The following is a 13,093-nucleotide window of genomic DNA, read 5'->3' as shown; positions in this document are numbered from 1 at the left end:
GTAAGCTGGAGGGATCCCGCCTCCACAACCACTACATTTACAGGTGATACAGGTTTCAGGTACACACACACACACAGATCAGAAAAGGCATTCAATGTGGATATTGAAGCAAAGATCCTGAATTATACTAAGAATAATGACTTAAACTACTTTGGTGTCTGATGTCTTTATAGTTGGGCTGTTGTTCAGATATTATTCTAGTAAAGTCCTTGAATTAAGTCTTTCATTAAAAGATCTTGTTACTCTAACTTTCATGTTTTTACTTAAGTTGATGGATTAAAAGATTAAAATCATCTTAGTCATGAAACCTTTTGAAACTACATTGACAAATGTACCTTTTTATGAGGATGATTTACATGTTTCATGTGTTTGCATAATTTGTCACAGTGAAGCAGCCCTACCCAAACATCATTGTCATTGTGAATTGAATTCACATGTCTGAATTTGTTCAGAATCAGTCAGTGTGCCAAACCATGACTGTAATCGACCATTACCAACCATTTAGTGTTATTTTTGTTCTTAGAGTGTTATTAGAGAGTTGTTGGCTCAGTCACAGATGAAATGGCACTAAGATGGCTGGTCACACGGTATTAACTTCCTCTCTCACTTTCACTGTACAATCTTCCTAACTGGTCCAAACATTCACTTCATGAACTAGAAGAGGTTTTATTCTATTTTTCTTCTTCTTTTTTTTACTCTAGACTTTTTCACTAGCATAGGTGTATTAACAAAACTATTAAATTGACAATGGCCCGTCCCATCTCCTCTTCCTGGAATTCAAACTGAACTGCATGTCACAAGGTAGGGTGGAGTGAGAGTTATGCCTGACAAGATGCCTAAGAAAAAAAATAATGCTTTGTGGCAACACTGTCACATGGGATGGTTTGCCTTGTGTAACACTTATTATCTCAAGACAGAGAACATCAGCTGCTTGTGTCCACATTAACCCTTTTCAGCTGGTGGGCAGCCATTACAAACGCATGCTCAAACCCAAATAACTTAATTTTATATTTTGTTGGAGATCCCAGCATTTCCCAAGATACCAAATATGTCAGTTTCTGTGTGCATACATCAATGCATAGACATCTGGAATATTTATGTGTGGAGGTGGGTGTAGTTAGTATTAAGCTTCAGGGGAGCGAGGTGGGGAGAGTTGATTTTCTCAGCTGCTGCTTGCCCCACCCACCCACCCACCCACCAGGACCAAGCCAGCTGGAACTTGTGGAGCAACAACCAGCGCACGAAGAGCTTGGCAGCCAGAGGTGCATGGTTAGAATTGATGTATTTTGTGTTAAATGTGTGTGAGCAGACAGAGCAAATGAAAAGACGTTACCTGTGAATGCACTTCTGCGTCTGTTTGGGAAGGGGAACCTGCGATGGCAGTGGACTCATGCTACATTATGTTTGATATAATGGTTCATCCAGACAAACAAAAGAATACAGTATAATAATAGGCTACAGAATATATGTGTGATGGTGTCATACAATGTGGAGAAATTTATTTTCTGTTTGTATGGAAATTTGCTGCTAAATCTGAATATCATCTGAATAAAATCAGAATAGATCATCATAAGAAATAAGTACAGTGTCCCAGCAGATAGATGAATTAGTCAGGTTGTGTGTCCCCTGCATGAATTCCAATATTTGTAACATCCCTCAGTGATGCCCACATGGAAACTGTTTTTTCACTTCAGAGGTCAGAGGTCATGGCACAGCGACAATGCAGCACCTGTATGTGTTCGGTGGCTTGCTCAAGGAAACTTTAGTAGGAGAAATGCCCACCACTAACCTCAGATAAACTGACCATCTTCCACCCCAATCAAACCACCATACTAACGAAGTGAATGTACACAAATGACATATTTGTGTACTTACATGCTTTACATATATTCAAATCTATTTGAATGAAAGAACGAGTGGAAAGATTCAAGACTGTAGTGATGTTACGTCCTCAGGTACAGCAAACAGCCTCAACTTTCATTAAGACTTTACAATGGCCTGTGAGGGAATTACCATAACGTCCCTTGTCAAGAAAATCACTATTAAAAAATGTGCCTGGACTTGTACAACTGGATTGTGTGCAAAGCACCATGTTATGGCAGACTGTAGTATATCTGTCACACTGCAAAGGAAAACTACAGTAATTTTCCATTACATACTGTACATTTCTTAGTGTAGCTGGCTGATGTAATGAAAGGGTTTTGTTCATGTGTTCCTTTTTGTGAAACCTTAGTAATTAAGATGCAATGGTATTACTATTTGTTTTAAATCATTAAATCAATCAAGTATAGTTTCATGAGTTAAAACCAGAACTTTACCACACAAGAGCACCCAAAATACAGCACAAATTATTGGATTTTTTTTTTTTTTTTTTTTTTTTTTAGAGAAATATTGAGGCAGCTCATAAAGGACACCCAGAGAGACACTAGGTAGCCAAATATTAGCTTTTGTAATTTTCAAACAGATCATTTTGTATTTGGTTGCCCCTCCTTTTCCAAACAGATTTTGGATTCAGTCTGTGAATATGTGCAAACAACTATCAATATAGCTCTGTCTCTTATTGGAGCAAAATAGTTTTCGCAGAAATAAAATACCTGCACAAGAAAAGAGTCCAGTCTAGACCTGCTCTATAGGAAAAGTGCAATGAGACAACTTCTGTTATGAATTGGCGCTACACAAATAAAATTGAATTGAAGCTATATAAATAAAATTTTTAAATTAAACTAATTTTTCCAGGATATGCAAGCACCATGATATTTTCAGTTCACCCAGTGCAGCCACATGCCTATACCACAGAATAACATTAAATATGCAGTTAAAGAATGACAGGACAACTTTCATTCACTTTTTACTGATATTGAAATCAAATGGACAATGAACACACATGGTCAAGCAACAGCTGGCTGATAACAAGTTCTCATTAAAACCACAACTGTCTAATTTCAGTGACATAAATGTTTTATATACTGTATATATAATGCCTTCTGTATATGTACATAGGTATACGCATAGAGTACACACACACACACACACTGTTGAGGTTTAAACGCACATACAAACGGGTCACATATATTGTAATGACTGGACTTTGTTCTGTTCCTGACTGGAGAGGGGAGAGGCTTTTCAAAAGGAAATGCATAGATTGGAAAATTTAACATAATATGCCACAAGCAGGCTCTGCACACAGTTCAAAGTACACACACTGAATTTGGAGTTTTGTCTTAAGAGTTTGGTCCTTAAAAAAAACAAACAAAAACAAAAAACATTCTGAAGATACTTTTTTGTAAGGATGGGAAAACATGAGGTGATGTGTTTGAGGGCAAAAGGTGAATAAAACCATTTAACATCAATCAACCCTCGTAGGACAGAGAAAGATTCATAAGATGGACAGGTAGTACAGCATCATGGGAATGATATTGTTTGGGGGCCATGTGAAGCAGGTTGTAGTGTAGCTGTAGGCCCAAACAAACATCAATCCTTCCCTTTTAGTGTCCAAACTCACCACCCTTACACAAGTGTTAAACAATACCACAGACCATGAGACCTGGTGTTGATCTAATAGGCCTTGATCTCAGTATATTTAACAACGAGGAAGAGGAATTACAAGGTCTTGATTGGTCTGTGGAAGAGATCACACAGATCAAAACCTTTCAGGGGGGCATAAAATGGTGAGCTGGTGTTTCAAGGCTAATCTCTACAGCCCTACCAGGAGGAGATAGATGAGGATAGGACCACTGGCTATATCCTTCCACAGGGCTGTGCATGGCAAACAGATAAGGACAGAAGGGGTGTCAAGTCCCCTTGTTTTCAGAATACAGATGGTGAGCCATCGGTAGTTGGGTTGGTTGGTGTGTGATGAGAAGGTATGACATGGAATGACCCCCTGAGCAGGCTTGGCTGCCTAGCGGACTAGCGGGGACTGCTTCAGGGAGATGAGGACGGAGCGCATGCGGGACACATCTTTGGCCTGCTTGCTGGACTTGGGGTTGAAGTCGCAGAGCCGAGCCACCCGCTCCCACTCCGTGCCGGGGTTGTTCTCATCCAGATCTGAAATCATGGCCTCCTCAGCCGCCCTACATGCAACAGGGAACAGGAGAAGGAAAGAAAATGGAATAGAAAACAATCAGTGGAGGAAGAGGTAAAATTAACCAAAGTACACGAGAAAGTACTCTGCTGATCACCAACATACACAAGTTCTGGTGGAAAACTCAATCGTACCTCTTGGGCACAATGTTGACTCTAGCATGACTAATGCATTGGTCAGATTCAATTTAAGTTAAAATCTCAGTCTGACATCAAGATTTGAGAAATACTCCCCAAATCTATGGAGTATAAATCTCTACAATACACCTAATGACTGACAAGTCTGTCTCCATCCCACCTTTTTTTGGATCGGTGGGATTTTGTTGGTTCAGCAGAGTCTGCCTCAAGGTAGGACAGTCCAATCACTAAACAGAAATGGGCATCCATCTGTCTTTAAGCCCCCAAAGAGAATAAAGCTACAACAGTTTCATTACCTGTGGCTGGCCCTCAACTCTGCTTACACATTACAGTACAGTCACTTGTATTTTCGACTCTCCACAATAGTAAAGGGAGGTACGTATAAAACACTGATGAGAAATCCAAAGAAAACAAACAAACCAAAGCTAAACAAAGTAATTGTAAAGTCTGATAAGCATTTTTGGTTGGTTAAAAATGCAGTTCTGTACAGAACTGGGGGAGGGGCATTTGCCCACACCCTTACACTTCAACTTGCCCTGTGGTTGCATATTTACATTCTCTTTACTCAGCAAGACCCAAGTATAGGGATGATGAGCTCATCTATATACTTGTCCTTGATTAAAAAAGGAACAATAATGGCAAGTTCTGTTTTTTTTAACCAAGCCCAAAAGAACTGGAAGCACTGCTGGGCCTTAGCCATGCATTGTGCTGCAGCTGAAAAGCAGGCTATTTGGCGGTGTGGAAAATAATGTGTTTACTTTGATTTAATTTGTCATAATTGTGGAACTGATCAATTAATGTCTTCTTGGTGAAGGTTTAGTTGTTTTTAAACCATCTATCAAATCAAAAAGTGGACATTTACACTACAGGGCTTACCATATAACACTTTAAGTTAAAACACAAAAGTAAAAAAAAACAAAAAAAACGACAAGACAAAACTTGAAACTGAAAAGTGTCACTATCACAAGACATTTTGAGATGCAAGCCACAGATTATGGCTAAACAAATGTACGCCCTCATCACACCCCACCCACAAACATAGTAATTCCACTGCCATGGTACTTTTCTAGTTAAAAGGATTTTTTTCCTATACCCCACCCAACCTGCAAGCACAAACTCAGCTACTACCTACAACACAGTACACAAAGCAAAATGGCGATGAGAAGCCAATGAACATTCACTGTCACAACCAACTACAAATACACAAAAGGGACTAGAAGGACCACAACATCACAGAAGGGGCATAATAACACACCTCTATCTAGGCAGTGGATCTAACTGCTGGGATAGTAAGCTGGGTATCTGTACAACGTATAATTATCTAACACACACACACACACAGACACTGAACTGCATCTATCCCCTGTCAAAAATAGAAAGTATTTGGAGGTTCTGTGATTTTGTATTTTTACTTAACTGGTCTAGGCGGTAGCAAGGATGGTTAATGTGTGTGCTTTAAGGTGCATAGGAAAAGAAAACAGGGAGAAACAGTTTCACAAGTCAGAATTTAGAAGAGAGAGAGAGGGAAGGGGACGAAATGAAAGACAAGCCAAAATGAGCTAAATGCAGATGTTGAAAGCCAGCATGCAAAAGCAAAAAATTTTTCAATTTCATTTTTTTCCCTTCAAACGTGTTTTACAAAACGATTAGTGTGCAGCCTTTGGTTTAGTGACATTTCTCCGTAAATACTGCCTCGAGCCATATTTCTGTCAGTTACACACACAAGGACATTATGGCCTGGGGTCTCATTTATAAAACTGTGTTGATTATTTTCTAATAAGTTAAAGTCAAAACACGAGCACATCATCTCAGTAATATCCTATAATACCACAAGACATTAACACAATTTATTTCACTACATTTGCAATTGATGTGGCCATCTCCCACTTTCTCCAAAATCTTTATAGGCATTGTTCAGATTGTTTAATCTCTTGTCACATTTTTTAATTCACATTTGTGTGGTGAGTGGTAATCACATCATTCGAGCCCATTTGTTCTTATTGAATGCTTATAAATGAGGCCCGTGGAGTCCCCGTCACAGACTCACACCAACAAGATGAAGGAGGAGGAAGTGCTGTGATTCAGTGTCATTCTACACCAACACTGCTGAGGCTGAAAAGCAATTTGTTCTATAGTATTGTGTCAATCCCACATATAAGCTAACAATACGCTGCATTAGCTGCATTGAGGTGGGCACATTAAAAAACAGAATAAAATACTTATTCCTTAATCACGAGACAAATGCATTTTGCCCCAGGGGCATGACAAACATGTGTACATTAATATTAAGTTGATTAAATGAATGCCAATTTTCAAAAGGAAAACATCTCGACGACCACCCTTATGAAAGAACGACCAAATGTAAGGTTTTACCAGGGAAAAAGTCAAACTATTCTCACCAAACATGATAGCTTTCAGTTATACTTGCTTTTTTAAAATAACTCATGACAAGTTTGAAAATCAAAAAAGGTGATGAATAAGAAGAAGAAAGAAAAAAAAACGTGTAGACCACAATGCAGGCTAATGGGCACTCACAAGTAATCTGATAGCAAAACCAAAGGCTGCACAGCTCAGGCTATTGGATAGCTAGCTGGGCAAATTAGCATGTCATCCTGTAGGACAGCAGTAGCTACAGAACAGCTAACATTCTAATAAAGCATGAACACAGTTCAGTTTGAAGCAGTTGTGTAACCATGATATGACCAGTGGTGTTATCAATAAAATCTTTGCTGTGAATCTTTGCTAGACCAATAAGAAGGAGAGGAGAGAGAACCAAATTCCAAACTGTTAAATGCTACCTGGAAATTAATTGTAAAACCAAAATGATGGAAACAAAGCTGGAGAATTCCTTTTTTGAAGAGGTGATTAATAGACTAAAACTATTAATGAGCCAATACAAAGATGTTAAAATATCCAAATCAAGGTATCAGCTGGAGTTTCTGAATCCTACAGACTGCTCGAGTCAAAGTCCAGTTATATTTAGTAAAATACATAAAATTAAAACAGCTGTAGTTTAAGAGGGGCTATGACAAAATATAACTAATAACTATAAGAATTTACTATATACACTGTTCAACAATGAGTCCCACCTTACTGAGCATAGTTCAGAAAGGAATACAACTTGAACTTCACACATTTTATCACGTATTTAAAGCTACAGCAATGTCTAACTCAGTCACATGTAGTATGGTTAGTTTGACACTATCGTATTCTGCACAAAGTCCTAGTCTTTACATAAGTGAGCCGTTAGGGCTGGAGATTTGGGAATTTAGAGTGAGTACTTAGGAAGTTTAACTTGTAGAGATTCAGAGGAAGGAACCACCACCAAGAACAATGTCAATTCTTCACATTGTGCAGTGAAATCATCTTTTTTTTTAAAATAAACACTCAAGATAAAAAAAGGAAAGTTTAGATTATACTGACGCAAACACCCAAGTCAAATTATAAACACACACACACACACACACACACACACAATTGCTTCAAACAAATCTATAAGCATCCTACTCCTGAATAATATTTTGTAGATTCATTTGGGGGGAATCACATTTATAAAAAGGTGTTAAGTAGAAACAAAACACTTTCTATGAGAGTTCATACAATTAATGTAAGCAAGTGTTAATTGTTGGAAACTTATGTAATGCATTTGCAAAATGTTTTGCTGAAATGACTTGAAGGGAAACAGTATGGAAGTGAATGAGAAATTAACACAGGCACAGTTATGAAAGAATTCATTTGATTTCCATGGATGTGACTGAGGAGTTTGGCAGTGTGTGTGTAGTGGCATGCAGTCGTTCGCTTTACTGATATATCCTGACAGGCATCCACTCACAAATGACATGCAGACATATGGGGGGGAAATTATTACTGCAGTTTCTATTTGAAACTGCAAACAAAACAACTAAAAGCTAGATGATGAGTGTAACAATTAGAAATCCAAATAGTTAAAAATGAAAAACTTAAGATGGAGCTAAAACATGGCAACACAAGGGGAGGTAACTAATGCCTTAACTAATGATATGAATATGATGTCAATGGTTGGATGCTGGGAGTTGATGACAATTTTTTTTGAAGGGAGGATGTTAGTTGGAGCAACATACACATAACCAATGAGCTCAGAGAAGGGCTGCTTGTAGAAGTCTTCATCCAGCACCCTGGACAAACATCCGCCCAGCAAGAAGGCAGGAGAGAAGAGAGACAGCGATAAAAGGGAGAAGAGGATGGAAACACAAGCATTATAGGTTACCACACAATAATAAGCTAAAGGCATATAATCAAAGGCTCAGGTTTTTGGAAGGACTTCTAAATGCAGCGTCAGGGAGGCTCTCGGCTGATTGTGTCCGCCCCCTGAAATCGTTAATTACACAGCTCTGGTGTTCTGCCAGACAGCTTCAGTTCTTCACTATTGAAACAAATTGCAGAGAGAATAACTTTCAAATGTTTTCACCTTCTGAATCGATTAGTCAATTAATTGACTCATCACTATATGTTGTAACTGTTAATCATTAATTAAATAAGTTTGGGGTTTTTTTTGTTTTTTTTTTTACTGTTGGTCAAGCAAAACAGGAGAAATGAGGGGGATAGGGATCTGTCTTTTCTATACATTTCACTGTATAAACCAAGTGATTATTTGATTAGTTTGGAAAAGATGAAATATGAAAATAATTGTTAGTTGCAGCCCTAACTCTTGCAAAATTTGCACCATTCTTCTACATTTATATGTCAGTTATTGATCTTTACTAGACAAAGACCATCCATATGAAAAGGTTATACATCTGTAACAGTTTTCCACCAAACACAGGTTTGCCAGATGAGTAGGGAGTCATAGCTCCAGGTAGTTTATTATTAATAGGGCAGCAGGGCGACACTGCAGTGCAGGAGAAACTGAGACAGAAACTTTTCTAATTCAACTCTGCAAAATGATGAGTTAGCTGGTGGCAGACACAAATATGCCAGCCATGCGGCATATATACATCCTTAAATAGTAGTAAATGTGTAACAACCATATGAGAAAAAAAAAACACATACATTTTGAGTGTTGTTTTCCCATACTAGTCAAAACCAATTAACTAAGTTCACACACAATTAATAGAACAATTTGTAGAACACCACTGTCAATTAATAAAAGTATTTTGTCATGAGATTATATATTTGTAGAAATATTATTAAAATAACATTACTTGTCTTGGGCTACTGTGCTACATTAGAAATAGCAGGAAGCCAAACCCACAGTGAAGTGAAGGAGCCCTGGTATGCTGGGAAACAACATAACTGAAACAGTATGTATATGAGGACACAGACACACTATGGCACAGTAGTATTTGTTGCAGGGCTATTGTAGAGTGTGTATCAAAGCATCAGATGCTACGATACTGCTATGAATATTATCTTGTTCTTAGCTCATCTACTGTAGCATCTCAGGTTGTCCCCTAAAGAAAAGGGCTTAATTTTGTCCACAAGTATGTGTGAATAAATTAAATACCAACTGGAGAGTTTGGGCTAACAACGGATAGAAACAGTGATACGATGGGACACCAGCACATTGTCTTCCTGGAAACTCAAGACTAAGGTGGACCCGTTTCTTTTCCTGCTGGACAGCCTACACACTGAGCCAAACCTTAGTATTCAGTTATGCTATTATTTAAGAATGTTTTTTAAATATTCATTATATAACTTTTTCCAAGATTGTTGGTTGTTGTGAATCCTCCATATCATCATCTTGGCTTTTGTTGTCCAGACACAAACTGTAAATGTGTTCTTATTGATGGTAATGTCAGCCCTCCCTCATTTCCATTGTTCCTTGTGTCCTGTTTCTACCCCTCTATGAAGCCAGTACCTGTTATTGGTTTTGGTTTTCTCCAGCTGCTCATTCTGCCTGGCGTGCCACTCTTCAAGCTCCACCTTGGCTTTCTCCTTCCACTCTGACTCCTGCTTGCGAGAGTTATCATCTGGGGAGGGAGATGAGCGAGGAGAGGAGCGATAAAGAAGTGAGGAGGCATATGGGAAGGTAAACACAACAGCGGGGGACAATGATATGAATGACAGGGCAGGACACATTGTAGGGAAATTAGGAATTAGTGAAGGAAGATTTCAGTATAACAGTACTTGGTTTACATACTATGAAAAAAGACCTGCTAGGTTTCAATTTCCAGCACTTTGCGTAGATCTTGATGCTATGAACCTTTACTTGTCACATCTCAGACAGCAGGGGTCTGTCCTGTTCCCTTATAAAAATCCTATTTTCTGTGCTTACCTAGCAACTCCAGTCTCTCTTTTTGCTCCTCCCTCCACTTGCGTAGGCTTTCAGGTTCGGCCTGCAGCCGGTCTGCATTGGAGATGGCTGCATAGGCGTCTGATGGACCATTGCTTTCCTGAGAAACAAGGGAGGTGATGACAGGCAGAGACTTGGAGTTTTCTCAGCTTAGCTTTTAAAGTTATTATTTGATTAGTTTGGAAAAGCTAGCACGCCAAAGAAATTGTCCTGACAGTGCAAAAGACAGCAATGTTGCAATGACAGCACAGGAAAAGGAAGTTGGAGCGGACCAACAGTCAGATTATCAAACCTCTGCAGTTAGCACTGAAATCACAATGCTACAGTGCTAAAAGAAGAAAAAGCTAACTTTCCGTTTTACATCCACATAATGTGGTGTCAATAATCTGGCTAAACTGCTGGCTTGTTTATAACCTGTTCAGTCACCTGACTGCTGGTGTTTCTTCACCCATTTGACTTCTTTTTAACACTGTCGCCATGTTCTTAGATCTCATCTACTTTGGTAAGTACAATGTTATCATAACTGATAGAAATGATGGCCAAAATTATGAAGATAAGAGACCAGTTGTAGTAACCAGAAATAATCTTTAAGAGTTGTTCTATTATACAAAACCATCAAACACTGGCAGCAGGCTGGGTCAATAACTACAGTATGAGACTTTTTCACATGGCAATGTGAAACATTATGGAAACAAACGTCACATTAGCAGCATGGTTGGGCCATTTACTAAAACAATAACATCAGTGTCCTGACAACAATTCTCTGCAGAGACAAACCTACATGGCTTTTAAGAGGCAGGAAGCAAAAGCTCTACTTTAGAGATTTAAAAAAAAAAATCAAAGAAGTTTGGTTTGGACAGTGATGGCATGTGTGAACGTTGTGAGCACAAATAGGCTGTCAAAGTCCCCGTATTCACACACAAAATACAGAGGAGCAAACATGAGGACAGAAGAATTGGGCAATTTACGAGCAAAACAAAAACAATATGATTACCCCATGAAGCTCTCCGTTGACCGCACCATCTACAAACATACAGGGAAAATAGCTGTTAGAAATCAAGCAGACAAATACAACCACAGATAATTAAATATGTCTGGGGAAAATCACAACAAACACTGTATACTGACAAGACCATGGCTAACAGGCAACCTTTAACTCTTGCTAAACCTCAAGATTTTCATACACACACATTGCGTAATGTGATGTCAGCACTTCTGACTAACTACAATTGCTAAACCACAACGAAGCTACAGCTTTGAGGAAATGAAGCAGTCATGGCCAAAGGTCATGAAGCTCCATCAATTTCCTCTTGTGGCTGTAGAGTTAGCTGGCAAACACAGATGTAGTAACATGCCGCGCTGCCACCAAGTAGTCAAGCTTGATAGGAAGCAATGGATGACACGGCCAAGAACGGCAGAGCTGATGCTTGGATCGTCACATAACGCATTTAATTATTCAGAGTTTTCCTTGTACGTGTTCATTTGTCAATTTTAGATAACGTTGACTCCATTTTATACAGTCTACGGTTGACACAGGTTAATGTTATCGCTAGCTAAGCTCACTTGGCTAATGTGTTAGCTCAGATAACGTTAGCAAGCTGACTAAAAGAGCATCAACTTCATTGTCCCTTTAGGGCCAAATTAAGGTTTAACGGAACAGTTAACGTTTAATAACATACACAACTCCTAAGATTAAAACTAACTAGATACGACAATGTTAACGGTAAACGGAGGCAAACTGCCTCTGCTTGATCACAGCAGTCACCCACCGTTGGAGTCTCCGAACGACGAAGGGACCTCTCCACTGTCCAGGATGCTGAAGCCTTCGTCGTTTTCAATCCCCGCGATTTCGCTCTCCTGCTGGGCCAAGAAGGCGGCAGCGGGGTCCTCTTCCGAGCCGACACCATTACCAGCGGCGGGCGCGTTCAGCATGTCAAAATCATCCATGTTGTGTGTACTTGTGGGAGGATAAATTTGAGAAACTGTGAGCAGGTGTAACGGTTGACCGAAACCGATTAGCTCATCGGGAAGAAGGACGACCAAGAAAAACGGACAAGCTAGCGTAGCGGAAATGGCTGCATAACCAATCACAAACCAGGATGCGTGACTGATATTACAACGCACCAATCGCAAAACAGCTGCCTCAAAGCAGACCCAATCACATCTGTAAACCCTCCTGCATACGGGTCCCATGACCTGCTACGTGCTGTCAGAGCTGTGACACAAATCCGCAGTCTGCGATTAGGCGAGATTCAACTGCTACATAATGAACGTGGTATCATTGTCAGGCCCTTATTCTTTAGCTTATATATAGTTATTCTGCGGTTATTAAACTAAAAATGCACAATAAAAAAAACATTTCTTCTTGTGCAAGGATACAAAGTATGTATTATATACTTTGCCTTTGGATTGTTTTCTTACTAAAATAAAAATCCTTCTTTCAGGGCTCAGTTTTACTACTTTTTTGCAGACTGCAGGAGGTTTTTCATAATTTTGGTCTCATCAGATCAGAGAACCTTGTTCCACTTTGCTTCATTCTTCCACATGCCCTCTGTCAAACACCAGCTGAGTTTTTGGCTTTCCCTTCGCCGCTCTGCTATA

At 39.2% G+C, this 13,093-nt stretch overlaps 1 protein-coding gene across 3 annotated transcripts; it reads right to left on the bottom strand.

Annotated features, from left to right (window-relative positions):
• Nucleotides 1-2,835: 2,835 nt before the first annotated feature.
• Nucleotides 2,836-12,568, bottom strand: clta (clathrin, light chain A). 3 transcript variants are annotated; one of them, XM_044190949.1, is made up of 7 exons: nt 12,262-12,554; nt 11,487-11,515; nt 10,475-10,592; nt 10,058-10,169; nt 8,322-8,375; nt 5,639-5,674; nt 2,836-4,073 (listed from the first exon to the last, which is right to left on the bottom strand). In XM_044190949.1, exons 1-7 carry the CDS (start codon nt 12,437-12,439, stop codon nt 3,902-3,904), a joined length of 699 nt encoding a protein of 232 aa, XP_044046884.1. In that variant the 5' UTR covers nt 12,440-12,554; the 3' UTR covers nt 2,836-3,901. The 3 variants fall into 3 exon arrangements, with proteins under 3 accessions (XP_044046884.1, XP_044046885.1, XP_044046886.1); XM_044190950.1 differs by lacking the exon at nt 5,639-5,674 and having other exon boundaries at nt 12,262-12,553; XM_044190951.1 differs by lacking the exons at nt 5,639-5,674; nt 8,322-8,375 and having other exon boundaries at nt 12,262-12,568.
• Between the last annotated feature and the right edge of the window lie 525 nt (nt 12,569-13,093).

The sequence above is a fragment of the Siniperca chuatsi genome, linkage group LG3, assembly GCF_020085105.1.
Source record: "Siniperca chuatsi isolate FFG_IHB_CAS linkage group LG3, ASM2008510v1, whole genome shotgun sequence".
NCBI lineage: Eukaryota > Metazoa > Chordata > Actinopteri > Centrarchiformes > Sinipercidae > Siniperca > Siniperca chuatsi.
This window is presented reverse-complemented; position numbering and strand designations above follow the sequence as displayed.